We start from the raw sequence: 27,739 nt of genomic DNA on the forward strand, positions 1-27,739 counted from the left end.
ACCATTTAATTGTGTAGCTGGAACACTCCAAGTTGGAGGTCAGTAGGGCTCTCTCTCTCATTTACACAAAGAGACACACACACACACACGCACACACACCCCCACACACATGCACAAACCTTTCTGTTTCCTTCTCTCTCACGCAGATGCTCTCAAAGGGCCCCCCGAAACATGCCCAGACTGGAATTTGCCAAAATATCCTTTTCTCCTATCAAACACACACTGTGCCCCATCTCAGTCCCATTCCACTTATTCCTTCAACATCTCAATTAATACCCCTTAGGAGGCACAGCACCCCACAGAGCCACAGAGGCTCGCTGTGGTGGCGGAGTCTCGCTGTAAGTGTTCACCTCAGATGCCGTACTGCTTTAATTCTTAACCACATTTTTGACTATCACTTAGCTCTGAGTCGGTCTCAATCAACACCAGCTGATGAAACACGTAGGTTTACGAGCTGTAGTGCTGAGTGTACATGTATGTGCATGTGCCTGAGGATTCATGGATTGAAACTTATTTTTTAATGTTTTACACATATATGGTATACAGAAATAGTGAATATGTACAGGTAGGGATCCTAATTTATTAAATAGAGATGAAGGACAGCAAAATAAGGTTATGAAAAAAAAAAAGTGAAATGAAAAATTCCTTAAAAAAATTGACATTTTTTTCCATGAAGTCGTCGCCATCCATCGATGGCCTGACACTGACGTGCAACAAACGGAAGCCTGTTACCTCCATCCACACCTCGCCGTTCCTCGCTCTTTCTCACACTCGACCTGCCTGTTCGTCCTGTTCAGCAGCTAATGGATCTTGGTGGTTTCCAGGGCCTGCTCCAGAAATGTTCTCCTGTGGAGATCTCGTAAGAAGTGCCCTCAGCTGGTCCCTCTGTCTGCCATTAGGCCTCTCCACACTTTTTATCCCTGGACCTTCGAGACCCCAAACTGCCAAATGAGTTGAATTATGGCCAGTTATGTGGAGTGGACCCGGCATCACGGGGGAGAGGCTTGAGTCAGTGGAACTAACTACGCTCCTGACCATTAAAAGGCAGCCTGACACTGCCTCTTCATCTTCCGCCTGCTCTCAAAGGCCGACACTACAAACTCGCGTCCCGAGAGCGGAGGCACAGGAACGGCAAACCGTCCAGTGAGCCAGGTAGCCCTGGGTAGGCTTCTTGTCTTAATAATTTGTGCTCTGTGCATTTCGTCAGTCTGCTTTTCAATCTATTTCCCGCATTTTATTTTTATTTTTTCCATCCTCTGCCCTTCAGCTTTGTGGGAAGGGTTTCGAGGCTATAACCGCACACGGTTAATTGCGGGGGGCTAAAACGAGCATTTGCGGCTTCGGCCGCTATATATAGCAAGTCACGTTAAGTGAGGAAACCCTCGCAGATCCACGCGCATCATCTCCAGTCACACACACACCAAACGGGTCACCCTAGGAAACCACAGTCTGGATGCCTCACATACGCGCCACTGAATTTGATCTGTCACAATAACAGGGGCATCATGACATGATGGATACAGCCCCCTTTTTTTTTTTTTCCGCTCTTCTCTCCACCGTTCTGCCTCTCTTCGGTAATGTTGATGCAGTGTGTAATGTTTGCTGTAGCCGGTGGCTGAAATTGAATGAGTGATACAACCAGAGGTGCCGGGATTACCGTGGGCAGAATTGATGCTATCTGTCCAATGATGTGTTATTTTGTGGAAGTGAGGCAACAAACCGCAGAGAGAAATGGTCGTAGCGCTCTGTATGATTTTACAGTTTAAGTGGTGAAAGACAAATAGAATAACAGTGATGCGCTAGCAGGGGTTGTAAATGGTTGAATAATTTTCCTCGATTTCAACATTCATTTGTCTTTCCTGCAGTCCTTTGCAGAGCTCCGCGTGGCAGCTCCAATGGTATTTATCTCTCTAGTCTATGCTCAATTGCTGCATCAGCTAGCTCAGAGCCCATCTTTAGAGGTGAGGCAGGTTGCATCCAGTCTCCGTTCCTTTAATAGGGTTGGCTCAGAAAAGGGTCAAAGGTAAACTAATGACACCTGCAACAGATGCTCCTTCCAGGAAGCCTAAGCTAAGGCTGAGCGAGGACTGTGCTTGTGGGAATAAAAGTACGCCGCTCTGAGACTCAGCAGGCTGCGCCCGGGTCAGTCGCTAACCACTGAAAAGACTAAATTCAGCTCTTTCTGCCGGTATGGGGCACAAGCTGAGGGTCCCGGGCTATTGTTGTGGGGTCAGGTTAAAGCCGTCCAGATTGCCAGAGCATCTGACAACCATTCATCACAGATTCAGCATTGCCTAGCTGTAAAGTTCTGCCTGGATAGGTTAAAGGCTTTTGGCAAAAAAATGTTGATTTCCCTTTTCCACATTTGTTCGTGTGTTTAACGTTAATAGATTTTTCTAGACGAAGCACTCCTATTGGTGTTTTATTTTACTTGTGTGGCCCGCTGAATCCAAACAACAACTAAAACAGTCAACTCCATCTGACCTGACATACAACGAACTTATTTCTTCTTTAAGTTTCTCGGTTCCAAAATTTTGGCTGGGAGCTACGGCGCTCTCTGTGACGGAGATATTAAATGAGAAGGGCTATTTTTCTCCCCCATGTAAACAGCTGGCAGCATCCCATGCTTGCACAATTAATGGGCATCTAATTGGCAATAATCATTTTTACTTAAGCAAATATAAAATAGGCAGTTGCCCCTGGAACAGACAGCTGTTTATGGAACCTTCTGGCAGCATCGCGTGGATGTTTGAGGATGTGACTGATCACTGCCTACTGGAGGTGGTCCACACATGAACACTTAGCACGGCCAACTGTTGGCACATGTTGGCGGAAAATTTCCGAATTATTATAGCTTATGCTTGAATTGAACTGCATTGTGTTATACTTGTCAGGCCCTGTAATTGTTTTAATTAAGAAAAAAAGTGAGAAAAGAGAAGCTGCAAGGAATTTTACAATAAATATTTGTTCACGATTTCCAGGTCTTTTCATCCATATTGCCTTTAACATACACTTCTGCAGTGTAAACCTATAGAGTTGTGATTTCATTCAACTGAAAAGCAACTCCGGGTAGGGTTCGATTCGATAATAAAATACTATGAAAAAGTACAGTACCAGGAGGAACGTAGCCTTGCGGCTGAGAGACGAGCACACGGTGAGTAATGAATTAAACGCTAAATTGCGTTTTGCCGTGCAGCTCAGACGGAAAGCCAAATGGAACACGGAGAGAAAAAAAGAAGGTAAAACTCCAGTTCATGTGATAAGGGTGCAGTGAAAGTCTCTTTGACATTGGCTTTGGGGCTTATAATACAACGCACAAATTAATTTACGCGATCAAGTCTCTTCCGCTTTAAGCCTGCGTGTAGATTAAAGGAGGAGAAGCAAGAGGGGAAAAGGGAGAGAATACGTGTGTGGGACATTGAAAAGTAATGTCAAACAACCCGATTGTGAGAAGGGAATGGATTAAGGGCATTGTTTGAGCTGGGAAAAAGAGGTACCTTCCATACTGCTGGCTGCCATCTTATCTCGCCCCCCAACAGTGGTCTAATCTGTTGGTCGAGCCTGCCTGCAAATAATTTCTATCTGTCAGACAGACAATGGAGCTGCCACCTTGTTGTGCATCCCGGATTACTGTACTGTGCATCCCGTCCCGCCCCTACAAAGACCCCTGACAAAAGACTTAATTGAATATCCATCCATGGCTAATTTGTGTGTGTTCCATGTGGGAACACACGCAAACACAAGCTTTAACTTCCCACAAAATGCGTACGGACTCATTTTCACATGCACGCTCTTTACGGTAAGAACATGCATGCAAACAGCCACACACACGCAAAGCTGTGAGCCCCCCCTCCCCCCGCGTAGGCATTCATTTTGAGGTTACTTGTTCATTTAGTCTGATGTTGAAAGTCAGGAATTATTGCTTCCAATCCTTAACTGTAAACAAATTCAATGGACCAGATTCAATTAACTCCGTCTAACCTAACATATAATTACATGAAAGCACAGAGTGAGGAGTAGGAGGAGATAATGGAGTTTTTTTTACCCTTGAACCTTAACCCTACTTTTCCCATTTGTTTATCAAATTAATTTAGGCCAGTAGATTTGTTATGCTTGGGCTTAAATACATATAATCACCCTTTTTAGCTTCATATTACACTTGTGCTTAAGCTAATTAATCCAAAATGTTTATCACGCATAGGCAGTGATGGATTTGCGTTTTGTGTTTAATTTTTATCCAAAAAAAAAAAAAAAAAGTTAATTATTAGAGTCGTCGTAAATGTCTTACCCTTGTTTGGCGAGTGACATTGAACGACATTGGTCCAAGTGATGCTGCTCTTAAAACTGTGAAATCTCTGTAGAGCTGGGTAAAGACCAAACAAAATGAAACTTGGCAATTTTCTCACAAGAATATATAAAAAAAATCGATAATTTTCTCAGGAGACTTTTTGTGTCCAGGTTTTTTTGTTGAAGTGACAGTGGCACGCCGTCTCATATGATGATGTGTTTAACAAAACACTGCCCACATGTTTGCCTTAAACTAAGTAGCCCTTAACTGCTTGGGCAGACAGCAGGCTGTTGCACTTTATGTATTTGTTTATTTTCAAGATAAGGAGCCTCTTTTATGGATAAGCAGCTGACGCTCCCGCTCTGTCAAGCTGGGACAGGCTGAGGGAAGATAAAATAGAGTCTGTTAATCTGGTGCTGGTGAGCAGAGAGAGCGATGTTATTGACCTACGCTGGCAGCAATGTGTTTCAATTATACACCGCCATCCATTTGTCAGGCGAGCGGAGCGATGGGAGGGGCACGGAGTTCAGGCCTGGGTTAGAGTCATTCTCCATCACTTACGATGTGTCTTTGGAAAGCACTTTAATTGAATTACCCAATTTATTCTTCAAGCAACAATGCCCTGGCCCAGACCCATGACGTGAGACAATTAGATACAAGTTTAAAATCAGGCAGTTTGCATACTTCATCTTTTCATGGTGTACACAGAGAAGGAGACAGTTAACTTATGGTGACTTTATCCCCCCTTTCATCCTGAATAAATTCATTTAATGTGAGTGGAGTGACTTTACTGTGAAAATTTTATCTTGTGCCTTCTTCAAGAGTGCTTCATGTAACTACAGCTTCGGTTGGCACTGGCTGTGTGTTGCTTTCTCACCCATACGCAGACTCCTGCGTGTTCTGTAGGATTGTAATTGCTAATTTATTATAAAATAAATAAATAACCTGCTCTAAAAGACAGTGGCGAGCTATGCATTTTCTACCTAGGCCTTCGATTCTCTCCAGTTTTATTCAAAACGCCTCTTAATGCGATCGTTTTGACGCCGCTACAGAGACCATTGTAGACGGGTGTCTCATACAGTGAGATGAATGATGAAAGAAACTCAATTCAAAACGCAGACAACAAGTCTCCTCTCCCTCACTGCAGCCACAGCTGCACTGAAGCTTTGCACCGGCAGCACACACGTCAAATCCAGCAGAAGCCTCAATGTCGACGCGATAAAATGGCAAAAAGATACAAAAAAGATTTTTTTTTCCCCTCTGGGGCTACTGCTCCTAGTTAGTGGACTGAAAGTGGCTGCAAATCCTTTTCTGTGACAGGTTTGCAAGCTTCCGAGTTGCCCGACCTTTCTTAACGATGTCCAGCTTTTCTTGAAAAGTCAGTCTTGAAAATGACTTGCTTATTCAGCTCACAACAGATGCAGTGTGCTAGCTCCGGCTAGCTCGTTCTCTAAGTACCCAAATGAAGGGTGTGAATGCGATGACGTCACTGTGCGCCCGCTAGCGGGCCCTGGTGTCCTCGGCTCAAAGTCTGAGTGTGTGTCTGTATATTTCCCCCCTTTGTTCACCACTTTCAATCTTCCAAGCAAATATCTTTGAATATTTTTTCCCTGATATTTGCAAATTGCCCGAAGTTGAGTGTGATTAATTCTAATCAAGTTCAATTTATTCCGGAAGAGCAGCTGGAAGAGGCCTAAGTGTTGACTGTGTTCTGTCTGCGCGCTGTCTGACGAGACGGCCGGGCTGTCGATCACCTCGGCCCTGGTTCCAGGTGTACCGAAGGTGCTTGTGTCAGATGCGCACGGGCTTACTTGCACCCTGGCCCCAACACCTGGCCGCTCACCAAACCCTGATTGTCAGTTCGTCCTTTTTTCTCCGAGACAAGTCCCGCCGTCTACTGCTGCTATCTGCGGCTAATCAGCAGCGTTGCTCTCCCAGTATCTCCCGAGCTCATCTTGTTAAGGGCGAAGAATTGTGGATAAAAAACGTACTCTCTATAAGCATGTAATGTACACCAATTATGCTAATTTGCAGCGTTGCAGATGGCCCAGTGTTGATTGCAGCTTTAGGATCAGGAGAGGCCGCTGGAAATTTGAACACGGGACTCATGTGACACTCATTACTGCACAACCTCAACCAAATATCCCTTTGTCACTTGTCATCCATCTGTGCTTACTGTCTTTGACAGATAAGCCCATGCAGTACTCTAGACAGCTGAAGAGTAGCACAACAGGCAGCCACCGCTAGTTTTAATTGGCATTTTCCTTGTCGAGCTGTATTTGGACATGTTCCCAAAACAATTGCGATTGTAAATCATATAAGGTGGCAGTGAGTGGGAGATAGATGGCAAAGAACGACGATGTCCTACTACAAGCGTATATAAAATAGCCCAATTTCTGCTCAGCTCGGTCTGAGTAATGACGATAAATAGAAATATCATGATGCATGCTTTTTTATTTTTTCATGTGTCGTTTTCCCCTCGACAGTCAACCTCATCAGAATATGGATAGCTATCCTCTCCCAGTGTGCTGGCTCGAGGGGCAGGAGAATCCTCTCCAAATGCCAGTCCACTATGGGAACTGTGACATTCAAAGCGTGCCAAGGTGTGCTGCATGTGCAGTCTGATGTAAATTCATCATCGTCATCAGCCATGATGCTCTTTGTTCCGGCTATTGAGGCGAGTCGGTTTAGCCCCCATCTTCTTTTAGGCCGAGCTAAAGTGAACCCATGCTGATGTTCAAATGAATGGAGTCCTTTCATGAAGCCATGGCCATTGAACTCTGGAGGCTGAATATAGCCCTAAGTCCTGCAACCTTTGTGTCAGGGGGTTCCTGCCAGGCATGATTCCTGTTTAGTGAATAAGTGGGGTAATTATGGTGCAGTTGGGGCCATGCAGCAAATGTCACCAGCAGATAAACAGTAGGAGCAACTCTTCCGTAAAAGCCTGATTTATCCACCCTGGACCTCCTGTAGCCTGCAGATGAATTAGGAGCAGTTGGGTGTAAAAAAACAAACTAGCTCCTCTTGATTTCACTGGAGTTCAAGGATGCATATAATTGGAGAAACAGTAGTTAACAGATAAGGCCCCAGGTTAAACCTTACTTTGTCTCACATCACATCTCTCATGCTGGTCTCTAAAGGCAGCTGCTAGCTTCGTCCGTGTACACTACGGCGAGGGCTGTGCGTAAATAACATGCTATGACATTTTAGAGATTTAAATCTCCCACTCTGCATAAAACAGCAGTACAAAATGTAACCTCTCTGTTCTCCAATCATTTATAGAAACCACAGGTGTAAAATGATCCCTCACGCATATGGTTTCATGTGTCGCCATTACAATGAGATTCTTAAACTTCGCCGTTCCAGGTCCTCTCCTCCGTATCTCCAATTGCAAACCACATCCATTGCACTCCATTAAAGAGTGCCCGTTCACGCGTGACTACAGGGCGGCCTTTATAACATCATGAGCCTGGGGAAATGGGAGAGTCCGCGAGCGCCATTCCATTACCTGCTGAAATGGATGCCCCTGTATCTCCTCCTTGATTAGCTTTGTCTCGAATAACAATGATAGCTTTAAGTGTGTCTAATTGAGGCCGGGCTCACCCTCCCTCTCTGTGTGAAAGTGCTTACTCATTTTGTCTGTCCTTTTAATAATTACATTATCATTTTACGCCCCTGCCCGTTCCTTGGGAAGTGGGCTGACGCTTGTGTTGAAGTGAAAGCTCATTATTGGGGCTGAATTATGTGCAGTTTATTGATCCCTATGGTGGATTATGGTGCTCTAAGTTAGTCTAGACAGAATAGTTAACCAGATGACAGAGAGGAAACATAGAGGCCCCAGGGGGGAGATCTCTGGGCTCAGTGAGCAATTAATGCCTGCCAGGTAATGGAATTTAAGTTTACACTAAATCCACCAATGCCTTGGCATTTCAAGTGCCTTATAAAAAACATTAGCCTAATGAGATGGTCAAGAGCAAGAGAGGCATTATCTTACACACATTTTCTCTGTCACACACACTTGTCCTTTTCTCTTTTCTTTTTGATCTTTGCGCACGTACGCCTAGTGGAATAAACCAAAGTACATCTACTCACATACTTAAGTACAAAATGTAGGCACTTGTATTTTACAGGAGTCTTAACATTTATCTGAGAGAATTAATTGCTAGTGTCTTTATCAAATTCAGATTTTTGCTCATTAACTATATGAAGAACTTCTTCTAAATGGTTTGTTACAAATTAAACTTAAATGAATTATAAATTAGTCATTGTCATCATGAAAAATGACAGTTATTTGGTCCAGAATTTTCATACAATAATAATCCTTGGTTGCAGTTAAATTCAAAATAGTTCAAAATTGACTCCTCCTGATACGACTACAACCGTAAAGCCACATCATTGTATCCACTTAGTGGATGTGGATACTTCCCCCAATATGTGTGTTTTCCTCTCTTGATTGGCCAGAACTGATTGATAGCTTTTAGGTGTTTCCATTTCCCAGGCAGGCTTTGCTGATCTCCATCTTACCCTGGGTGAGGGCATTTGTGTGATAAAGCGCGCAGCGAGCGGAGGAAAGGCCAAAGTGCTGAGTAAGAAGCCAAGCAGGACATTCGTCTCTATAAAGCCATGGGTCAGTTTGGAAGATATCCATCATTATCTTGATGAACGCGCCACATCACCAAGAGCAGTGCCTCCCTACCACCGGGGCTAGTGCCAGTGTGTCCTTCGGTGGACGTGTAAGGACCTCGGTCTAATGAGGAGTCAAAAGTTTTCGTGTAGTTTCTCTGGCAACGTGGACGGCGGATATACTACTAATATATTAAGTCACTGTTTCCTAATTAACATTATCATCAATTTGGAGTCGTGTGTTTGGATAACTTGGACCAAAAAACTGACCTCAATTTTGGTCCCTTCTTCGTCTCCATCTAATCTCAAACCGTCATTTATTCCGTCTCCAAGTGGTTGATCAGAACACCTAAACGATTTGTCACGCCATTTTATTAATTAAATAATATTTCTTTCAACTTGATCCGTCAACAACTCTCATGAATTAATTCCTAGCCTATAAGCCAACGTGCTAATCAGGTCCGTCTGCCGCTTGGTGCCGGGTAGACAGTGATCCTCAAACCCTCTTTGCTAAAATTGGCCCCGTGAAGTTACTGGCCCTACAACTAAGCTGATGTTGGACACGCACATTTTTTTTTTTTGTAAAAAGCTATTTACAGGTGACATAACCATGTAATGTCACCAGCAGGGAGTGCTGAAGCACTACTGTCTTGTTTCATTCAATACTGTTAAAACAAACCGTACCAATCGGTCAGTCTGTGCTTGTCGGATGGTGCACCAGCAATACTGACCTGAAACTTGGTTACGTTTCTAGCTGGAGTGTCTGCTCGTTACTGGTCAACTAACAAGCTGACATTGAATTAATAATGGGTTTGCGTAGGAGAGACAATGCCGGGCAATGTAAAATTGCATGAGGTCAAAGGGAAAAAAAAAAAAATATATTACTGAGTGTCCTTGTCTTATGGAAAACCTTAAGCAACCAATCGGAGCCTCTGGGCATTTGAACAAAAGATGTGAATGTTGCCTTTACATAAAAGATTTACTCCTGAATAAAATTGATGGCCTCGCTCTCATAAATGGAAAAAAAAAAAAAAAAATCTTCCCTTACCTTTGTTGCTTGTTTAGGACAAAGACACAAACATACACTCTACTGGGGGCAGACTGCCAGTTGCTAAACTCCCTTTTAAAGGCCAGCTTTAATGAAAAACACACCGGTTAGTCTGGCAGTGCGCTGCACCTGTTAAAGTAGCCTTGTACATCCTGGGAGCGAGACGGGGAGCCAACAACTTTACCTCATAATGAGGCCAATATCTAGCTCAAAGCCTCTCTGTACTTTTTGTGTGGTTTACCGTGTCCTTGGCTCGTGAGCCTTGATAATGTTGGTAAATACATGCAGGAGGATGGATAAACTGGGCTGTAATCCACACTACCTCTAGATGGAAGAGGAAGCGAGTGATACCAGGGGAGAGGAGAGGAAAGAGAAGCGGCTGATTAGACTGGTTTTACTGCTCCTCTGTCGACCTAGAAAAACACAGCAGCCCTGACCTTGCATAGCAGAACCCTTATATATCTAATGATCTCTGAGTACCTTAATGATACAATGTGTTCCCTCTCCCACTCTTTCCCTCCATTTTCCTACCCCTTCTTTCATGGAGCCCTCTCCCTTTTCTCTTTCTTTTAACGCAAGCTTGTGCGCACACACCCTATTCCAGACACACAAAGCACACACAGCCTTTAAAAACCCAGTCAGCAGTTTGGGCTCGGAGTCTAGCAAATGAGCTGTCCTATTGAAATAGAAAGGAGAGTGCTCTATGCTGTAGAAAATGCTGCTATGGCAAGCCTTACAGAAGAGGGACGGAGGGAAAATTACTTGTTCGGACAAAGAAACATGAGAATGTCCTTTCACTACAAATGTACCAATTTACATTTGGACAGAGCAGATTACATCCATTTCTTCCGTGTTTTATTTCGTCTTGAGCTCTTTTTTTTTTTTTTTTTCTTCTTACCACCGCCATATCTCATCGCATTATCATCCGTAAGACACCACTGTGTGCTCAAAGAGAGGGGGAAAAAAACAACTTCCAAATAAAAAAATAATAATAATTTCCCCACTGATGCCGTGTTTCTTTACGCCGTCCGAGGCGCTCCGTTGGCTTTAACATTCATAGTGTGGTCGGACTCCTGTAGTTTAATGCGCCGTTATACACCGCGATTCAAAGACGACTGCGTTGACGTCGCACAATTTTACATTCTTAAACGTGGGAGCGATTTTCCGAGCCACCAAGAGGAGAGTATTTTTTTTTTTTTAGACCCAATGGGTTTTTGGTGATTGATTGGAGTTTTCTTGTCTTTTTGTCAATATGTAGAAAGCAACGTCGCAGCTTTAAGTCATTCATTCTGGCGTCTAATTCCCCCTCTTTGACCGCTTTAAGCATAACCCTCCATTTGGTCCTGGTATTCCCCCTTCTTGCTCTATCTGTTCATGGTAATTAAGATTCCATTTTTCCCTGAATGGGCACGTTAAAATGGAGGGTTATCGCCGAGCGTCTCCAGGCTCGCCCAATGAAACACCTATAGTGACCTCTCTGATTTACCCAATAGGGGTCCTTACCTCCCCTCCCCGGATACCCCCTCTCCCCCTCATGCCCATCTTGTTGTGTGGTCTCCTCTCTTCAGTTCTCTCATTACTCTCCGTGTGAAGGCCTAGGAGATGGGTGGCAGGGGAGGAGCGGGGCGGTCGCAGAGGAGGGCTTCTGTCCCTGGATGAGTGAGTGTGGATAAGAAGTTGTTTGAATTCATAATTGTGCTCTTGTGAAGGGGGAGATTTGTAAAGCAAGGCTGGGTTCATTGTGTGGCAGTGCGAGTCCGGTGGAGGGTGCGAGCCGCTCAAAGCTAATGTAATCTACGCTATTAGAGAGGGTTAATTAGCTGCTGAACTGGAGCCTGAAGAGCAGGCAGAGAAGGAGAGACACACAGAGTGAGACACAGAGAGAGAGAGAGAGAGAGAGAGAGAGAGACGGAGGGCGGGCGGGCGGGCGGGCGGGCAGTAGGGGTAGAGAGGTCTTCAGGGAGTCATTAGAGACTGCTTGTTGTAATACAGCCACACAGTCAATAAGGCTTCTCCTCTGAGGAGTAGAAGAAAGGCAAAGAAAGACATGGAGGGAAAGGGAGTTTCACACCGAGCTATGCCACTGCTCACATGTGGGAGAAACCACGGATAGATTTAACGGTACACGGCAAAGTATCACAATATAAAACCTAAATTGAAGCTATTTTTTCTTTTGTTTCACAACAAAAATGACGTTAAATTTCTCTAAAGAGTTGGTAAGTTGGTGACATAAAACACGTTGACGCTGTGTAAATGCACAACAAAAATGTCTGGAATTTTCTTTCTAGCTCTATTGTATTGTTATATTTATATTAGGTGTTTATTTACACCTTTGAACGTTCGATTTAATTCATTCATCGTATTCCGTGATTGAATTCAGGTCTAGTTAATGTAGAATATGAGACATGTTGGATCAAGAGATCGACAGAGCTGCAGTTGGCCACATAAATGTCGTTCAGCATAATGTTGTATTATTGTGTTCCGTGTCATATAAAGTCACATAAATAGGAATTATGTCATTTCAACTGAATTAAAAATGAACCTTGACACTAGGCTGTATTTAAGGTACAGTAGGAAAGGTGTAAAGAAGAAGAAACATCTTGGACACATTTTGAAGTCACAGTAAAACACACAAGTTGAAAACTAGCTTACAATGTAACTGCAAACCCAGTGTCAGAAATGTTCTGACTAGGTCAGTAATCTGATGTGACACTAGGTTCACTGGAACATGTTTCTGTGTAATGTGCGTCCAGTTTGTATCCAACACAAAAGTGTGTTCCAAGGATTTTTAGCTGTGACTTATTTCTGTGTCATAAAGAGGCTCGCAAGTTAACCAGTTAGCGTTGCTTTAGCAAGATCCAGTGGATTGATTTGTCGTTCAGTGACTTCAGCAGTGGCAACATTGACTTAAATGTGAACCGCAAACTTCACATTTTCTGCCCTAACAGGAACTTATAGATTTTCCCGTGCGCCCCATTCATGTGAGTTTCACCTCTGACATCACGGTTCGACGACTACATTTATTTATTGTACACTTTTCAGGATCCTTTTGGACATCCTACTAAATATCATCTTCTCATAAAGGCGCAGGATTTACTCGTGAGGGGTCAAGGGTTCCTCAGAAACACTGATTTCTTGAAAATGGCTTGAAACTCTGAAAACTAGGCTGAAAAAGAGTTTGATCTTGATTACTTCTGTCTAACTTGGCCTACACATCATGCTCACTGCTGTGTTGCCAAAAGGCCTGCGTACAACTTTCCGCTCAATATTTTTTTTTTTTTGTTATTAACTTTTTATGCAGGTAGCAATCTTAGGCTTAAAGTAACTCCTGCTGACCCCCTGCTAGCAGTGAATCTGTATTTATCAGTGTGTCCTCTAGTACTCTATCCTACGCTGCTAAGGGTCTGTTGTCGCTCTGAGCAAAACTTCACTTAAAACGGGTGGTTAATGTCTTTTCCCTCGGCGTTTTAATGTAGATTAATTACTTTCCCTGGCCCAAGCAATCCATTTTTGTTTGTTTGTGGATGTTTTTAGCTTTTTCTTGACCTAGGGGTGAAGAAAGAGAGGGAGATAGAGAGAGGAAGAGGGAAAAAAAAAAAAAAAAAGCCCTCCACACCAGACTTGTACCCTCAATTTAATAGCCGAGTGAGGTGTTTCTCCAGCATCATCAGATCAATGGAGAGTAAATAGCCCACACTTCTTGTTTCACAGTGCAGTATTGATCTTTTCCTCTGCCTCGGCTTCCCTTTCCCCAGCATCTCGTGTCTTTCAACCCCTGGGACTGTGCTGATTGCCATAGATTGGACAAGCTAACAAGCGCATGATGAGGAACCAGGCTTTCTTTTCTTCTCATAGGCTGTTTCATTTTTTCTTTGTGGCACTGGCATGAACACACGCACACATACACACACACACAGACAGACATACACACAGGGACATAAAAACATCAGATCTACACAGCTGAGCGCCATGAAGGAGTACGCCGTTTCTTTCTTGTTGCCTCTGTTGTTCACGTTGTTCTGTCTTCATCTGCACTGAGAGGATCTACTGTAGCGGCGCCTGTCTTTGGGATGTTTGCCAGCCTGATGGAGTAGACTAACTTTGCTGCCGAGCAACTCCGAGATACTGTGTGTTTCTTCACCTCACCGGGAACTTTATTCTTTTCCAGCTGGCACCGTGCTCGTTCCAGAATCTTCCGGCATCTCTGAAAATATCTCAAGTGGCCTGCGGAGAGCGACACACTCTATTCGCGTTTGAGGACGGCAGCGTGGCGGCGTGTGGGTAAGTTTCCATGTCAGCGCAGCAGATAGTTTGCCGAAGTCCAGACCTGAGGGGCGATAGGAGGAGAGATGAGGAGGCAAACCCCTCCCCGCATACACCCCCCTTCCCCCAGCGCCATATTACTGCATAGGCAAATTAGGTTTCAGAAGAACGATTGAAAGCATATAGCATGTGTGAGTGGTGCTTTGACATGAAGTCATTAGGTATTTAAAGTTTACACTTGTGTTGTGCGTGGCTTTTCATTCCTGTTCGGCATTTGAACTTGTAATAAATCTTGTCGGGCGCAGGCAAGAGCGCTGCATGTGCTGCCGTGTGGCACAGGATCAATATGAAGTGTGTTTATTGAGTCCAATACTTGTTTCTTTGAAGAAGGGAAATAAACCAACTGGAATAAGTGATCAGATACGCTTTTAGGGCTCATTACTAGCCTTCTGGGTGTATAGATCTGCTTTTAAGCAGCTGCGTTGATTGGAAAAGTTTATGCATGCTGTAAACTTCATATATCGGATTTCAGAATTATATTTGATCATCTGCTGGTGTCTACTGGTATTTACGATATATATTTATTTTTTCTTACTCAAATTTGATTATTTAGGGTTCGTTTTGAAAGAAGCTGATGATTATCTGAACTGCGGAAAATTCGACTCATTATTTTGTTAATGTGTTTTTAGTCATTTCTGTCATTTTGTTTTCTTCCTGGAAGTGACTGAGGACTGCTGAGTCAATGTGACCTACACAAAACATTAAATAATAAGTAGGAGCCTTAAACAAGAAGTTCATAATTGTCTGACGATTTTAAAACTGAGCAGATTACTTGTGACGTAAATTTTACGTATAAATATGACACTGCGTGATTGAATATGAAATTTCTGACAGAAAATAAACCTGTGGCAGAAACATTATAGTGCTGAAGGCTTTTTAGTTTTAATAAGAGTAGTGATACTTGTCTTTTGCTGTACGGAATCAAATGCGAATGCTATAATGAAGTAAAATTATTATTTAAATTTGTCTTGAAGGGAGAGTTAATGGTGGCGAATATTTAAAAAAAATAAAAACTTTTTCTGTTCAATCCTCTAAATTCAAAGTGTGACATTATTAAAGTAAGTAATATCTAATTACTGTTACCATTACTTATATTATAGTTATCGTATATACCCTAACCAGCTGATTTAACCAGACACATACTAGGCACAAATGTACACCGATTCTTCCCCTCTTCTTTGCTCCGTGTGTTTGCATGTGATATTTTAGGCGACTCTGGGAGGTATGACAGTTCTAACTAGGCCTATTAGATAACCCTCAGGGTGCCCTCAGCACTGATTTGAGCACCATTAATTTTCTATTATAGAGTGCTAAAGATGTGCCCCTGCACAGTCATTCACCTGGCTTATTGAGTCTCGCACACACCAATTGTGGACTTTTCCAGGGCAGTGTTGCTGAAGGTTTAGTGCGACCCCTCTGGGGAGCTAATTTATTATTTGCAGATATCGATCTGGCTGGGCAGGCCAGCCAAGCCATGGCCGATGTTGACTCTGCTCTGGCCTGTGGCGACTTTAACCCTTTCCAGACTGAAGCAGACACACACAAGACGGATGGACAGTGGCTGTTAAAGCACTGCTGCTAGCAGTTGCTCTCTCTTTATATAATTGAACAACTGCTGGAAGTAATTTGCAAGAAGTACTGTAGAAAATAGGTTTATCTTTCTACTTGCACAACTCTTTCATTGCGAACCGATAAATAAGCAGACACGTACGCACACATCCACAAGTGCACGCGCACACCGAGACGCGCGCACACACAAAAACACTGTCTGGCCTGTCCAAGGGAAATAAAATCACAGTTAAGAGGAAGGAAAACAAATTTAGAAGGTCAGACTAAACATTTATCAAGCTGTGTGTGTCTGGTGGGTAAATAACAGAGGGACAGTAAAGGGCATGACTCTGAAACCACCAGATAACCACAGCAGATCATCACACACAGTCTCCAGATTCACTGCAGAGAAACGGATATTTCTCAGAGGGTTGCCTTCTGAGCGTTTAGTAATATTCTCTCCCCTGTATCGCTGTTTTATTTTGAACATAAAACTGAGTTATGGCAGCATGTGACTGAAATGAAAGTTGTCATGGGGAAAGGAAGAAAAGAGGGAAGCCTACATGGATGTAGTTGAACAAACGTAGCATGGACACAGTAGGAACCATGTGAAGAAGGAAACCTTTGTCTGGAGTTAAAGTGATAAAATGTCATGCTGCATTTTAGTAGATTTAATTACACTAAACACTTACATTTGAACAGTAACACAAAAGGTTACGGATTTAAAGCCATCAAATGATCTAAGTTGGACATCTTGTAAACTACCTCTCCAAGCCACATATGTAAAGCTTGAGTTGACTTCATACAGTTAGGCCCGGAAATATTTTGACAGTGAAACAATCTTCATGATTTATGCTCTAGATTTGAAATGAAACAACTAAGATGTAATGGAAGAGCAGACTTCCAAGTTTAATTCAAGCCATTACACAAAAACATCCTGTGAAACTTTAAGGAACAAAGTCTCCTCATTTCAGGGGCTCAAAAGTAACTGGACAAATTAACATTACCATGAATAGTATGTTCATTTCTTTAAGTATTGTTGAGAATCCTTCTCAGGTAATGACTACCTGAAGTCTGGAACCCGTGGACATCACCAGATGATGGGTTTCCTCCTTTGTGATGCTTTGCCAGACCTTAATTGCAGCTGCCTTAATGTTTGTCTTAAGTGGATGAAATACATGCTTGATCAGGTTGAGATCTGGTGAATGACTCAGACACTGAAGAATATTCCACTTCCTTGCCTTAAAAAAAACTATTGGGTTGCTTTTGCAGGGTGTTTTGGGCCATTGTCCATCAGTACTGTGAAGGACTGTACTATAAACTTTGCACCCGGCCTCGTTGACTTTGGCTGAATCTGAGCAGAAAATATATCTCTATATTTATAATTTATTTGGCTGGTTTTTTTTTTTTTTTTTTTTCTCCACATCATCCTTCCTGTTGGAAGCCCTGCATGTCCATGCATCACACTGCCACCACCATGTTTTGCAGAAGACGTGTGCTTTGGATCACGAGCAGTTCCAAGCCTTCTGCTTCCTCTCTTCCCACCATTTTCGTGGAGGTGGATCTTACTTTCATCTGTCCAAATAATGTTGTTCCAGAACTGGGCTGGTGTCTTTTGATGTTTTTTTGTCTAATCTGGCCTCTCTATTTTATTTTTTATTTTTTTAGGCCGATGAATGGTTTCCATCTTGTGGTGAACCCTCTGTGTTTGCTCTCGCAAAGTCTTCTGTTTATTGTAGACTCAGATACTGACACACCTATTTCCTGGAGAGTGTTCGTCACTTGGTTGGATGATCTGGGTTTTTTTTCTTCTCCGTGGAAAAGGTCCTGCGATCATCCACCAATGTTGTTTTTCGTAGAAGTCCGGGCCGTTTTGAGTTCCTTCGCTCACCGGTGTACCAAACCGAAAATTTGACCACTCCTAACATTTCAGCCATCTCTCTGACAGATGCTGTCTTCTTCTTCTTTTTTTTTCAGCCTAAGGATGGTGTGTTGGAATCAAATTCACAACTTTTACCTGTTTAAATGATGAAGGATTAATGAGGGAGTAGTTCATGCAGCCCATGTAATAGCTTATCAGCCAACTGTCCACTTTTGGTTCCTTTGAAAACGAGGCAGCTACATATTAAAGAACTTTAATTCCTAAACCCTTTCTCCAATTTGGATGTAAATATCATCAAATTACACCTGAGAGTGTACAGCTAATATAACAAAACTTGTGTCAGGGTCCAAATATATGTGGACCAAATTGTACTTGAAACTGTAGGCATTAGGCTATTTAGTTGCATAAGACACAAATTGCACTTATTTGAAGGATTTATTTAATAGAAAAGATTTTTTTGAGTGAAAAAAAAAAAGGTTCTGTCAGAGAAATGGAGCATGAAATAAAATATCCACATAGTTTCTCTTTGTGAAACATCACTCGCCTACTGTATTAACTTAACCTCCACGACTGTACTAGTCAAACACACACAGTTATGCCTCGGGACCAATAAGTTGCTTCCCAAGGGTCTCTTCAGGGCCTTGCTACAACCTCATAGTCAGCTTGGCCTGTAGTCAACCTAATTGGTATTTAATGCTCTCACTGAACCTCAGAGGTCAAACATCAGTTTCTGTTTGTGTGTGTGTGTGTGTGTTTGTGTAAGGGCGCTGAGCCAAGCAAGTCACGGGAGGTATAACCAAGAAAAGCCACAAAAAAAAAAAAAAAAAAAGAAAGCTATACATTGCACAACTGTTTTGGAGTGGCCTGTGGTGAGTGCTAGATGGCCCAAATACGGGGGTGAATGATGATAGATGTCCAGAGAGGAATTATGGAGGATAATAGACCCCCATTTTCCTTTTATACCGGTTGTTATGATAGCATTCCGCCTGATCTTTATGGTCTATGATATAAAATAAAGGTCAGGAAATTTCCCAGAGATGAAAGTGCCTCCAACCAATCCAAATTTGTTCATACTCCTCCTGTAAAGACGATTTCATGGTTGACAAGCCTGTCTCTTGTTGGATTTGGCGTAACCTCAGACGATGGCTCATATTCATCTTCTGCATTCATGTGATTCACTGAAACTGAGGCAGAGGTCAGAGACGAGACATCCCTGACGAGGGAACATGATGGAGTGGATTTTCCACTGTTTTGCCGCATAGTCTCTGCTAATGCTATTACAAAAGAGTGGGCTGTCTGCCCGTGGAGCCCTCACAGGGAGGAAGACAGAAGGAGGAAGCCACCTTCTACACAAACACAGCGTGCCAAAACTCGATTGTCTGATTGCTACGAGAGACCGCAGTCTGTGGAGACGCTCATCACAGCTGTCTACACCCTGGGTAAGGAAAGGATGAGAGTGTGTGGGGTGGGGGGGGGTGGGGGTGTCAAATATAGATGTGAGGTGCTGAAATACATGAAATGGGGACACATAAGAAATTACACATCATCCCTTAGTTTGTTATCTCTCTGGCATATTGAGTGTTTCATCTAGGAGATCAGTCCGCTTTGAAGGAGAAAACATGGGGTGAGGCTGCCTTTTATGCTCTGTCTCTAAATATGTAATTATCAGACTCTATCTGCTTTCAGCTGTGCGATAAGTCCGGCGTCCGGACAAGTCCAGACCGACTGAATGAAAGTGTTCAACGAAGAGGCACGCCTTCACTGAGCACGTGTGGAATTTTACACCCGGCCTCGTTGACTTAAAAAAATAAAAATAAAAAAATGGTACATGCTCTTAGTTTATCATGTCATTTTTCACTGGATTTACATCCATTACAGAGCTTTGGAACCCGTGCCATTACAAATTGCTCGATATGTAAAGGGAGTAAATGTGGTTCTAAAGCAACACAGTTGTCAATAAGCATCAAGCAGCCGTCGCTGACATGCCTGCTGTCTCATCAGTAATCAGGCCAATCTGGTTTAGCAGAAAATGGCCATACACGACGCGGCATTGATGGAAATGTCTCATTTCAACTTCATGGTGCCTTGAGAAGGCAAAGCAAATCAGCAAATGTTCATGAATTCGACAGAAGAAGAAGCGTGGAAATTCTGTGACAACTAGTTGGATTCGGTGAGCCGAGTGCCAGCACTTTGCATTAAGTTGCACTAAGCACTAATTGGATGCTACCTGGCTCTACATCACTTGCAGCTCTGAGCAGGATCAGGGTCTGGCTCCGACTAACGGGGAGCTCTCTGGTGTTGCTGGCTGATTACTCTCAGCAAAGGGAAAAACGGAAACGATGATGAGAAAAAAAGAAGAAGAAAAAAAATCCCTTCTCTTGCACAAGCCCTTGGCCCTGTTGGCACTGTGCTGGCTTTTTGATTTTTCCTGATGTCCCTGAAATTGATTTTCAGCCGTGATTGCATCGCTTCTCTGAGGATAATCAAAGATTGTGAATAATTGCTGCAGTATGACTGTACGTTGGGGTATAACAAGAATAGTGGCAACTTCCCCCTTGCTGTCATCTATAGAATAATTTCAGCTGAGCACTACCGTATGACTTCACAACATACCTCTGAAATGGTTCCCAGTTGTAAGCATGACACCATATGTTTCCTTGGACATGCCTAATGAAAGCCTGCCTAGGTTTGATGATAACAAAACATATCATTGCGTCACAGCTTTGGAAGTCTTGAGTTTTTTTTTTTTTTTTTTTTTTGTGCAGCCGTTATTCGGGTAGTTAATATGTAATCAATGAAACAAACTCAGAAATAAACGGCCTCTCTTGTCCCGGCTGAACCGTACGCAGTTACGCATCCAACACGGAAAGAAAAACACGACGTCCTGAGTCCCTGTTCCACAAGCTTGCCTACACAACCGCTCTCGGTAACATTTTCCCCGCTTAATCTCGCCGTCATTGATTTAAAAACATCCTGAGGAAGTCGTTTTGTGCCGTTACTCCGAGCCGCCTCGCTCCGAGAGAGACATCACCGTCCTGGAGCCACCCTTTCGTGCCGCGGTGAAAGATGGTCTCTCGTTTAACGCGGGAATGTAAGCAGTGTTTGCGAGGGGGGAAACAGATTGATCACGGGGCGAGGGAAGATTAATAAGCTGCACTGGGCAGTTATGACACCCATTGTTTCACGCACGCCTTGTAGAGGTGTGCCTCCCAAAATGCATCATTGTGTAAAATATTGACCTAAAACACATCATTACTCTTCCTTGTGAGCTCGCCTTGCTCTCAGAAGGAGGCTTCTAAACAGTAATAAACTGTGCTCACCCTTGTTTATTTATTTATTTGTTTATTTTTTTTTACTTTTTTTTCTCTTTTCTTTTGAGAAACTGCTCCGGCTTTATGAACAAAAAGCGAATATACAGAACAAAGTCGAAATCTTATCACGCGCTGCTAGAGCAGAATCAGGGCCACTAGAAACAGGCGGAGGCCACATTGTCTTGTGCCAACACTTAATAAAAAACCGTCCGTCTCGCTGCTAGCGAGGAGGAATCTGTCCCTGACGAAAGAGCCAGACAAATGCGAGGCCTCTGGACGCATAGTAGGAGGCTGGATGTAGGGGAGGGATGTAACCTTGAGGACTAAACCGCACGACCGCAACAACTTGTTTACTTTTTCATAGGGGTCTGTTGTTGCTAACTTCGCAGAGGCCAGCGCTGAGAGTTATGGCTGGAATGAAATTCCGGCTGGCATCACGCTGTAAATGGCAGTACTCACTATTCGGTGTTATTGATTTAATTTACTATGCTGAGCCCTATAAAGCCTGCGCCCATTTCACAGAATAACCTTGAGCTGTGGCTGACATGACTCGGTATCACACGATCGCAAGTTAATAAAGTTCACTTATCTGCAATCTCATTTTGTGAGATGGGAAAACTGAAAACCAAACAAACAAACAAAAAAACTTCTGGAGGTTTTACAAAAGGTGCTAAAAACAGAGGGAGCACAGGAGTATGAGGATTTACTGGGGGTAAAAAAAGAGAGAATAAAGATACATTTCATTAATTATCCTTTTGTCTGTGAAACCCAAATTCTTTGCATCAGCGATCAGGCATTCTCAATATTGTGTAGGTCTCCCTGTGCCTCAGAACAGTTCATCAGAGAATGAACACGGGTCTTCCTAGCGTGTCGTGCGGTAACAGGATGTTGTTAGTGGGGGCCTATGGATCCTATGGTTTGAAGGGAGGAGCGTCTGTGGATCATCCCTTATGTGCTTGATCAGTTTGGGATGTAGTGATTTTGGAGGTCAGATCCACACTTTGTGCTGTTCATATGTTTTGAGTTGTTCCTAAACTATTTGTGGTTTGCCAGGTCCAAAAGTTTCCCAGCAGAACATTGTCTCACAATGGTCAGTGTTACTTCTCCTGTCAGTGGTTTTGTTGTGGCTGGTGTATTTGTACACATTTGGACTGTCTATAGATGGAATAGGATAGGGTACTACAAAATGATGAAGTTACTGGGATAAAATTCTAGTTGCATTGCAAAAAAAACAACAAAAAAACAAAAAAAATGGTGATATAAAGTAAACAGGCTAAACCAACATGAACTCAATACTGACTCACCCTGTGTCCAAAATTGTTCACCCGCTCCCTAAAGCCTACTCCCTATGTAGGGTTTCACCATTGGATGGTCACTACTTTTTGCAATGCTTTGTGGGAAATTTTGAGTGTCCTATGTAGGGCATCGAATTTGATCACTAAGGTTTCGGACACCAACACAAAATGGCCTCGTTGTATAGGGCCCTATATAGGGGTTATATATAGGGGTTATAAAGGGCGAGTTTAGACACAGCCTCAGTTTCCCAAATTTTTCCAGCAAGAAAACGCACACTTTTGGCCCCTTCCACAGAAACTACCATAGTGATAAAAATCTTCGTATTATGTGAATTGTAGAATTGTAGAATTTTAGAAAATGGAGAGCAGTGGTATCAACAAGAAGTTGGTCCATTTAATATGTTTATGCTCTGTTTGACTTGAAAACAGAATTACCTAGAGAATCTGAGCCTGGAACGCCCACTAGTGACCGACTGTCAGCTGCGCAAAGAAAGTTATGACACATATTTACGCAGTAATTTATCTGAAAGTCAAAGTTATCAAAGAAAACATCAAATATGTTACCAAGTTAAGCACTTCTACTTTATGAGAAGGCAATGTATGACCGCTTCATGTATTTAATTCTTTGCTTACAGCGAGTAGTTGAGTCTCTGTATTATGCACAATCATTACAGTCTGAAAACAAAGTTGAACCCATCCTCTAACGGACCAATGAAGATAGACAGGAAGACTAAGAATGACTTAAGCATTAGCTTGTCATGATTGTCGATACCGTCCTTGTGTATGTTGCTGTACTCAAACTTTCTTTGTTAAAAAGAAAGCACTGGTAAAATCTGCCAATCGTATAATGGATTTAGGAGTAGCTAATTAGACAAATTAAAATCACAGGGGAAGAAAAATAAAACTGTTACGATCAGTGTTCTTGTAAAGTAATGTTGTAATAACTAACAATTGGATTAACTTAACTTATTAACCATCAGCAGCTTTTGGATGCAGTCATGGATGAGTAAATAATGATTTGCATAACAAAAATGTTTCGCACAAAATGTTTTAAGTGCTAATGGCATTTCTGTATGAAGACTGAAGTGTATTCCAATTAGTCAAATGGCAAAGCTTGATGTTATCTAAAATTAGCTTTCATGTGAGATTTTCTACCCTTGTTTTTTCCGCTCCTAGCTAGAGGCACGACTTTGTTCCCCTTTCTATTTAATTTGCTGCCAACCTGTTTTATTTATTTCTGCGGTCGCACAAATTGCCTTTTGACCTTGATGATTACAAAAACTAAGTGAATTGAAAAAGCATTGATACCCAGAATTCAGTGGGCTGATGCACAAGGTTATTCATCTTCCTACCTCGGCGCCGTTTCGGTTTTGCAGTGGTCAGATTTTACTTCCCGCTTCACTGTTTTCATTATCTTGAGAGGGCAGAGGAGAGCTTTTTTTTTTTTTTTGCCGGCGCCCTTATAAACTTCCATATCCAAGTCGGTACTCCAGCACATAGATACGTCCCCCTGCACACGCCGCACCATCTGCAATAGAGACGTGCCCCCTCCCTCTGCAACATTAGCACACAATCGCAATGAAGGCGACCGCCACAACGTGTGCAAACAGTGAACATCTCGTGCTTTGGCGAAGCTCACACGTTAAAGACAATTTACCCGAATGATCAAGGGTGCGCCATACATTTTTGGAGAAGAATTACTAGATTTTCTTTCGAGAAAATAATCTCTGCGACAAAATCCGACTCCGTTTGGTGCATTTATAAGCTCTCATTGGAAAGATGGAGGCTTTGCAACAATGCGTGAGCGCCATTGTGATCTTACATTCCTCGAGATGGTATGTGAATTAAGAGATGGCTTCGTCTGCCCTTTCTTTCTCCTCGCAGTCTTCTCTCACACGCACGTACACGCAACAATTTAGAGGTATCACATCTGACACCTGTAAAATATGGAAGTAATGATGTCTACAGTGGACGCATGGCTGAATGAGCCTGCGATGGAGGCTGTATAGTTCCGCGTTCACCTCGGGGTCACTCATTTGATTCAGGGGCTGCTAGGTAGTGATCAGAAATCATTTCCGCCTAATGGGTGGAGCAGAAGAGTGGGAAACTTGGTAAAAAAAAGCCTCTCAATGTTTCTCTTCTTCTTGGTTCCCTCCGTAATACGGAGTAAACCATTCAGCCCACGACTGCTTCCGTCTCCTGCTGGATTCCTGGGAATGAATTTAGTTCTGGTTGTGGTCTTTATGCTTGAGTTAGTGCGACAAAAGTTTACTCTGCGCCCTTTATCTGGGTGACCGTCCTTGGTTTCTTTCACTATCACACTGAAGAGAATTGTTTTTTTTTTTTTTTTTTAAGCGACAGAGTATCGACATAAGACTCTCCATTGGGCACACATGCACCAGTAGCACAAGAATATAAAACCACATCCCCCAAATTCACTCATCCATCTCTCAATATCGCAACATTTTCTAATAGAAATACAAGAAGTACAATACGTTAGAATTGACCGTAGAAAGCCACTAAATTGGATTTTCTTTTTGCGAAAAGCAATCTTTACGAAGATTCAGTAAAATTATATTGATTTCTATTGTCATTGTTTGCCGAATATTCCCTTTTATATGCACACGTTGTGAATTAACAGTAATATTTAAAGTGACTACTTTGTAACAAGATATTGAAAACATTTTCACTTTGCGTGCTGTAAACTGCGCTGTGTTAAATGTGTGAAAAGAAGGCTGGATGAAAGAGAGGTGAGGGGGCTGCGGGGCGAGAAATAAAAGAGGAGCTCCTTTGGGCTCTCCAGCGTTTTCAGTGTTTTCTCTGCTGCCCTTTCAAGCTAAGAGAGGCCCTGTGGGGGCTGGAGTGTGTGAGTCTGGAGTGCAGGGAGCACGGGGGCACTGTGTAGGCCGGAGCTCAGCATCTGCCAGCCCAGACTGTCCGTGGTTTGTTCCTTTTCCAGCACATTCTTACGTAATTATCTGTGATAAACTCCTCTGCAGTCGAGCAACGAATCCACATGTCAGAGGCCCGGCTCGCCGAAACAACTCTCGAGAAAGCCGCATGCACGCACGCACGAGGCCTTGGAGCTCGCAACGAGCGCAAATGTGCGTTCTCACACACCTACTAACACTTAGATTCACACAAACAAAACTTTGGGCTGTGGTGACACGTGGGCTTCGTCTTTTGGAGCCAAACGACGGAGGGTATAATCCTGGTTTCCAGATTGACACTCAGCAGAGTTCAGCACACTTCAGCGGGTCCTGTTGTGCCCAGCATTGCCGCCTCTAAGTTCTAAGTTCCCCTAAGCACTAAGTTCCTGAAAGTCTCCGTGACAAAGAACCCGCTGATACACTCTGCTGCGCCGGAATCAGCACTACGACAAGTCCCGTCTCCGCTTTGTGGCTGTGAACAGCTTTGCCTGCTCAAAGCTCATCAGACGGAAGTGAGGGTTATTTTGTTCAGCATATTATGACCTTCTCTTGTTTCTCTCCTATCGCCTACCTTGGAAACGTTGTTTATATCGCGATAATTAGCCATCCATGCGTGCGCATTGTTAAGATAATCATATTTTGTACCATATTTTGCTACAAATTGGGACACAAAAATGAAGAACAATGGCCTGGTTTTGAGTTCAAAGAAATAATAACCATATTATTCTCTTGCCATGTTTTTTTTTTTTTTTTTTTTTTTTTTTAAACAAGGGTTCTTGGATCTTCGTTTTGCTGTGTATTATCTAGTCTGATGCCAGCAGAACAGGGGCAGGGGATGACAATGGAGTGGTGTACTGTGGAAGACTGAAGGCTGTGCCAGCAGGATAAGAGAGAGTGAAAAACAGAGGAGGGTGGGGGTTTCATTAGCATAACTAGCGGGATGCCCAGAACCTTTCTGGAGTGGCATGTTTACGGCACCACGCTTGGCAAGAACACACTCATTTTATAGGGTTTATTAAGGAGACAAGGGGAGGCACAAGCAGGATTTGGGATATTGTCTGTGTGTGCGTGCGCGTGTGTGCGCGCGCAAGTGAGCGTCTGCTTTATTTGTGTTTTGTTTGCATGTGTGGGGTCTGAGGGGAGGCGCGCTCGGTTTTTCGGTGGCTGTGCGGCGGCATCCAGCCCGGCTACTTTTACATGTTTGTATTTTGGCTTAAGTGCCCTTTAAAAGCAATGAAATAGAAAGTGCATTCATACACGGATCCTCAAGAATGATCCCATTTCAGAGGAGCAGAGAATGGGGCTCTTTGTTGTGCTCTGGCTCCTTTCATCTCTCTGAGGTCATTTTCACAGAGCAAACAGGGAGACTCATTATCAACCTGCACCTGAGAGGTCAGAACCTGAACCCCCCCCCCCCCCCCCCTCCTCCTCCCCGGGCCGTGCCGGCGCTCACTGCTACCCCTGGTCCGCACTCGGGTTTATTAGCGCAGAACATCTTTTCCAGTGACTGAGCTTGCCCTTATTGTCTACAGCGGTCAGGGTCAAGTCAAGGGCGCTCTGCCTAGATTGGAATCATTTGTCACATGGTCCTGCGCTGGAGCTGATTTCAGCAGAGGCCAGGGTGAGGTACACAGCGATTCCAACACCACCTCTGACACAAGGAACAGGGGAGGGCAGCCACCAGACTACGCAGATGGCCTCAGCATATTACACAGCCATTGCTTGCCAACAAAAGGACCCCTCCTTTTTCTTTTTTTTTTTTTCTTTTTTTTTTTGGGTAAGCTTGCAAATTTAAGCGGAATGAAACGGGAGCCTGGAATGATGGGAACATAGAAATGGAGCGCGCTCTCCGGATTGTGAGGACGTACTGTTTTTGAGATCTCGCCGCGACCCCCGTCTACCTTTTGAAAGTCTAAAATTGCTTCATGAGTCACCGTGATAATGAGCACCATTTAAGTCAGAAAGAAAAAAAAAAAAAAAAAACATTTCCAGCAGAGGACTTATTAAATGATGTAAACTGTGCAAAGTGTTGCTATTTGGTCCGGGAGCACAGGGAAGTTTTTTTTTTTTCCTCCCCCTTTCCACCTCTTTTCATGGTCAGCAGGAGCTTGCATGAACAATGGATCGTGCTGAGGTAGCATGTGGAAAATTACTTTAATACACCATATAGAATGGCTTATTGCTTTGGTCAATAGGACTGCAGTGAAGATGGTGTAGCCCGCCGCTTGGGAAGGTTAGACCTGTCAAAAGGCCACAGTGACTGATACCCAGACCCTGCTTATGAGGTCTGTAATGGGTGCGCACGTATGTGTATGTGTGTTGGAGGTGATGTTGGAAGGGAGGAGGCTGACTGACAAGCATATAAAGGTTACATATGACACACACCTTGCCATTAAGCCTCAGATTAGTCCATATTTTTTCTTACTTTTACATTTAAGGCTATTTCATACACAGTGGCGCGGCGTCGAGGTGCCACTAAAAGTGCTACACC

General features: G+C 43.3%; 1 protein-coding gene across 4 annotated transcripts in view; it reads left to right on the top strand.

The window, feature by feature from the left end:
- Positions 1-27,739, top strand: part of LOC125012571 (probable E3 ubiquitin-protein ligase HERC2) — a 283,713-nt gene that overhangs the window by 58,640 nt on the left and 197,334 nt on the right. For all 4 annotated transcript variants that reach the window (XM_047592571.1, XM_047592573.1, XM_047592572.1 and 1 more), the window contains exon 5: positions 14,128-14,240. In XM_047592571.1, the coding sequence (XP_047448527.1) occupies positions 14,128-14,240 (113 nt within the window). The remainder of the gene's footprint in view (positions 1-14,127; positions 14,241-27,739) is intronic.

Source organism: Mugil cephalus, chromosome 8 (assembly GCF_022458985.1).
Source record: "Mugil cephalus isolate CIBA_MC_2020 chromosome 8, CIBA_Mcephalus_1.1, whole genome shotgun sequence".
NCBI classification, from domain to species: domain Eukaryota; kingdom Metazoa; phylum Chordata; class Actinopteri; order Mugiliformes; family Mugilidae; genus Mugil; species Mugil cephalus.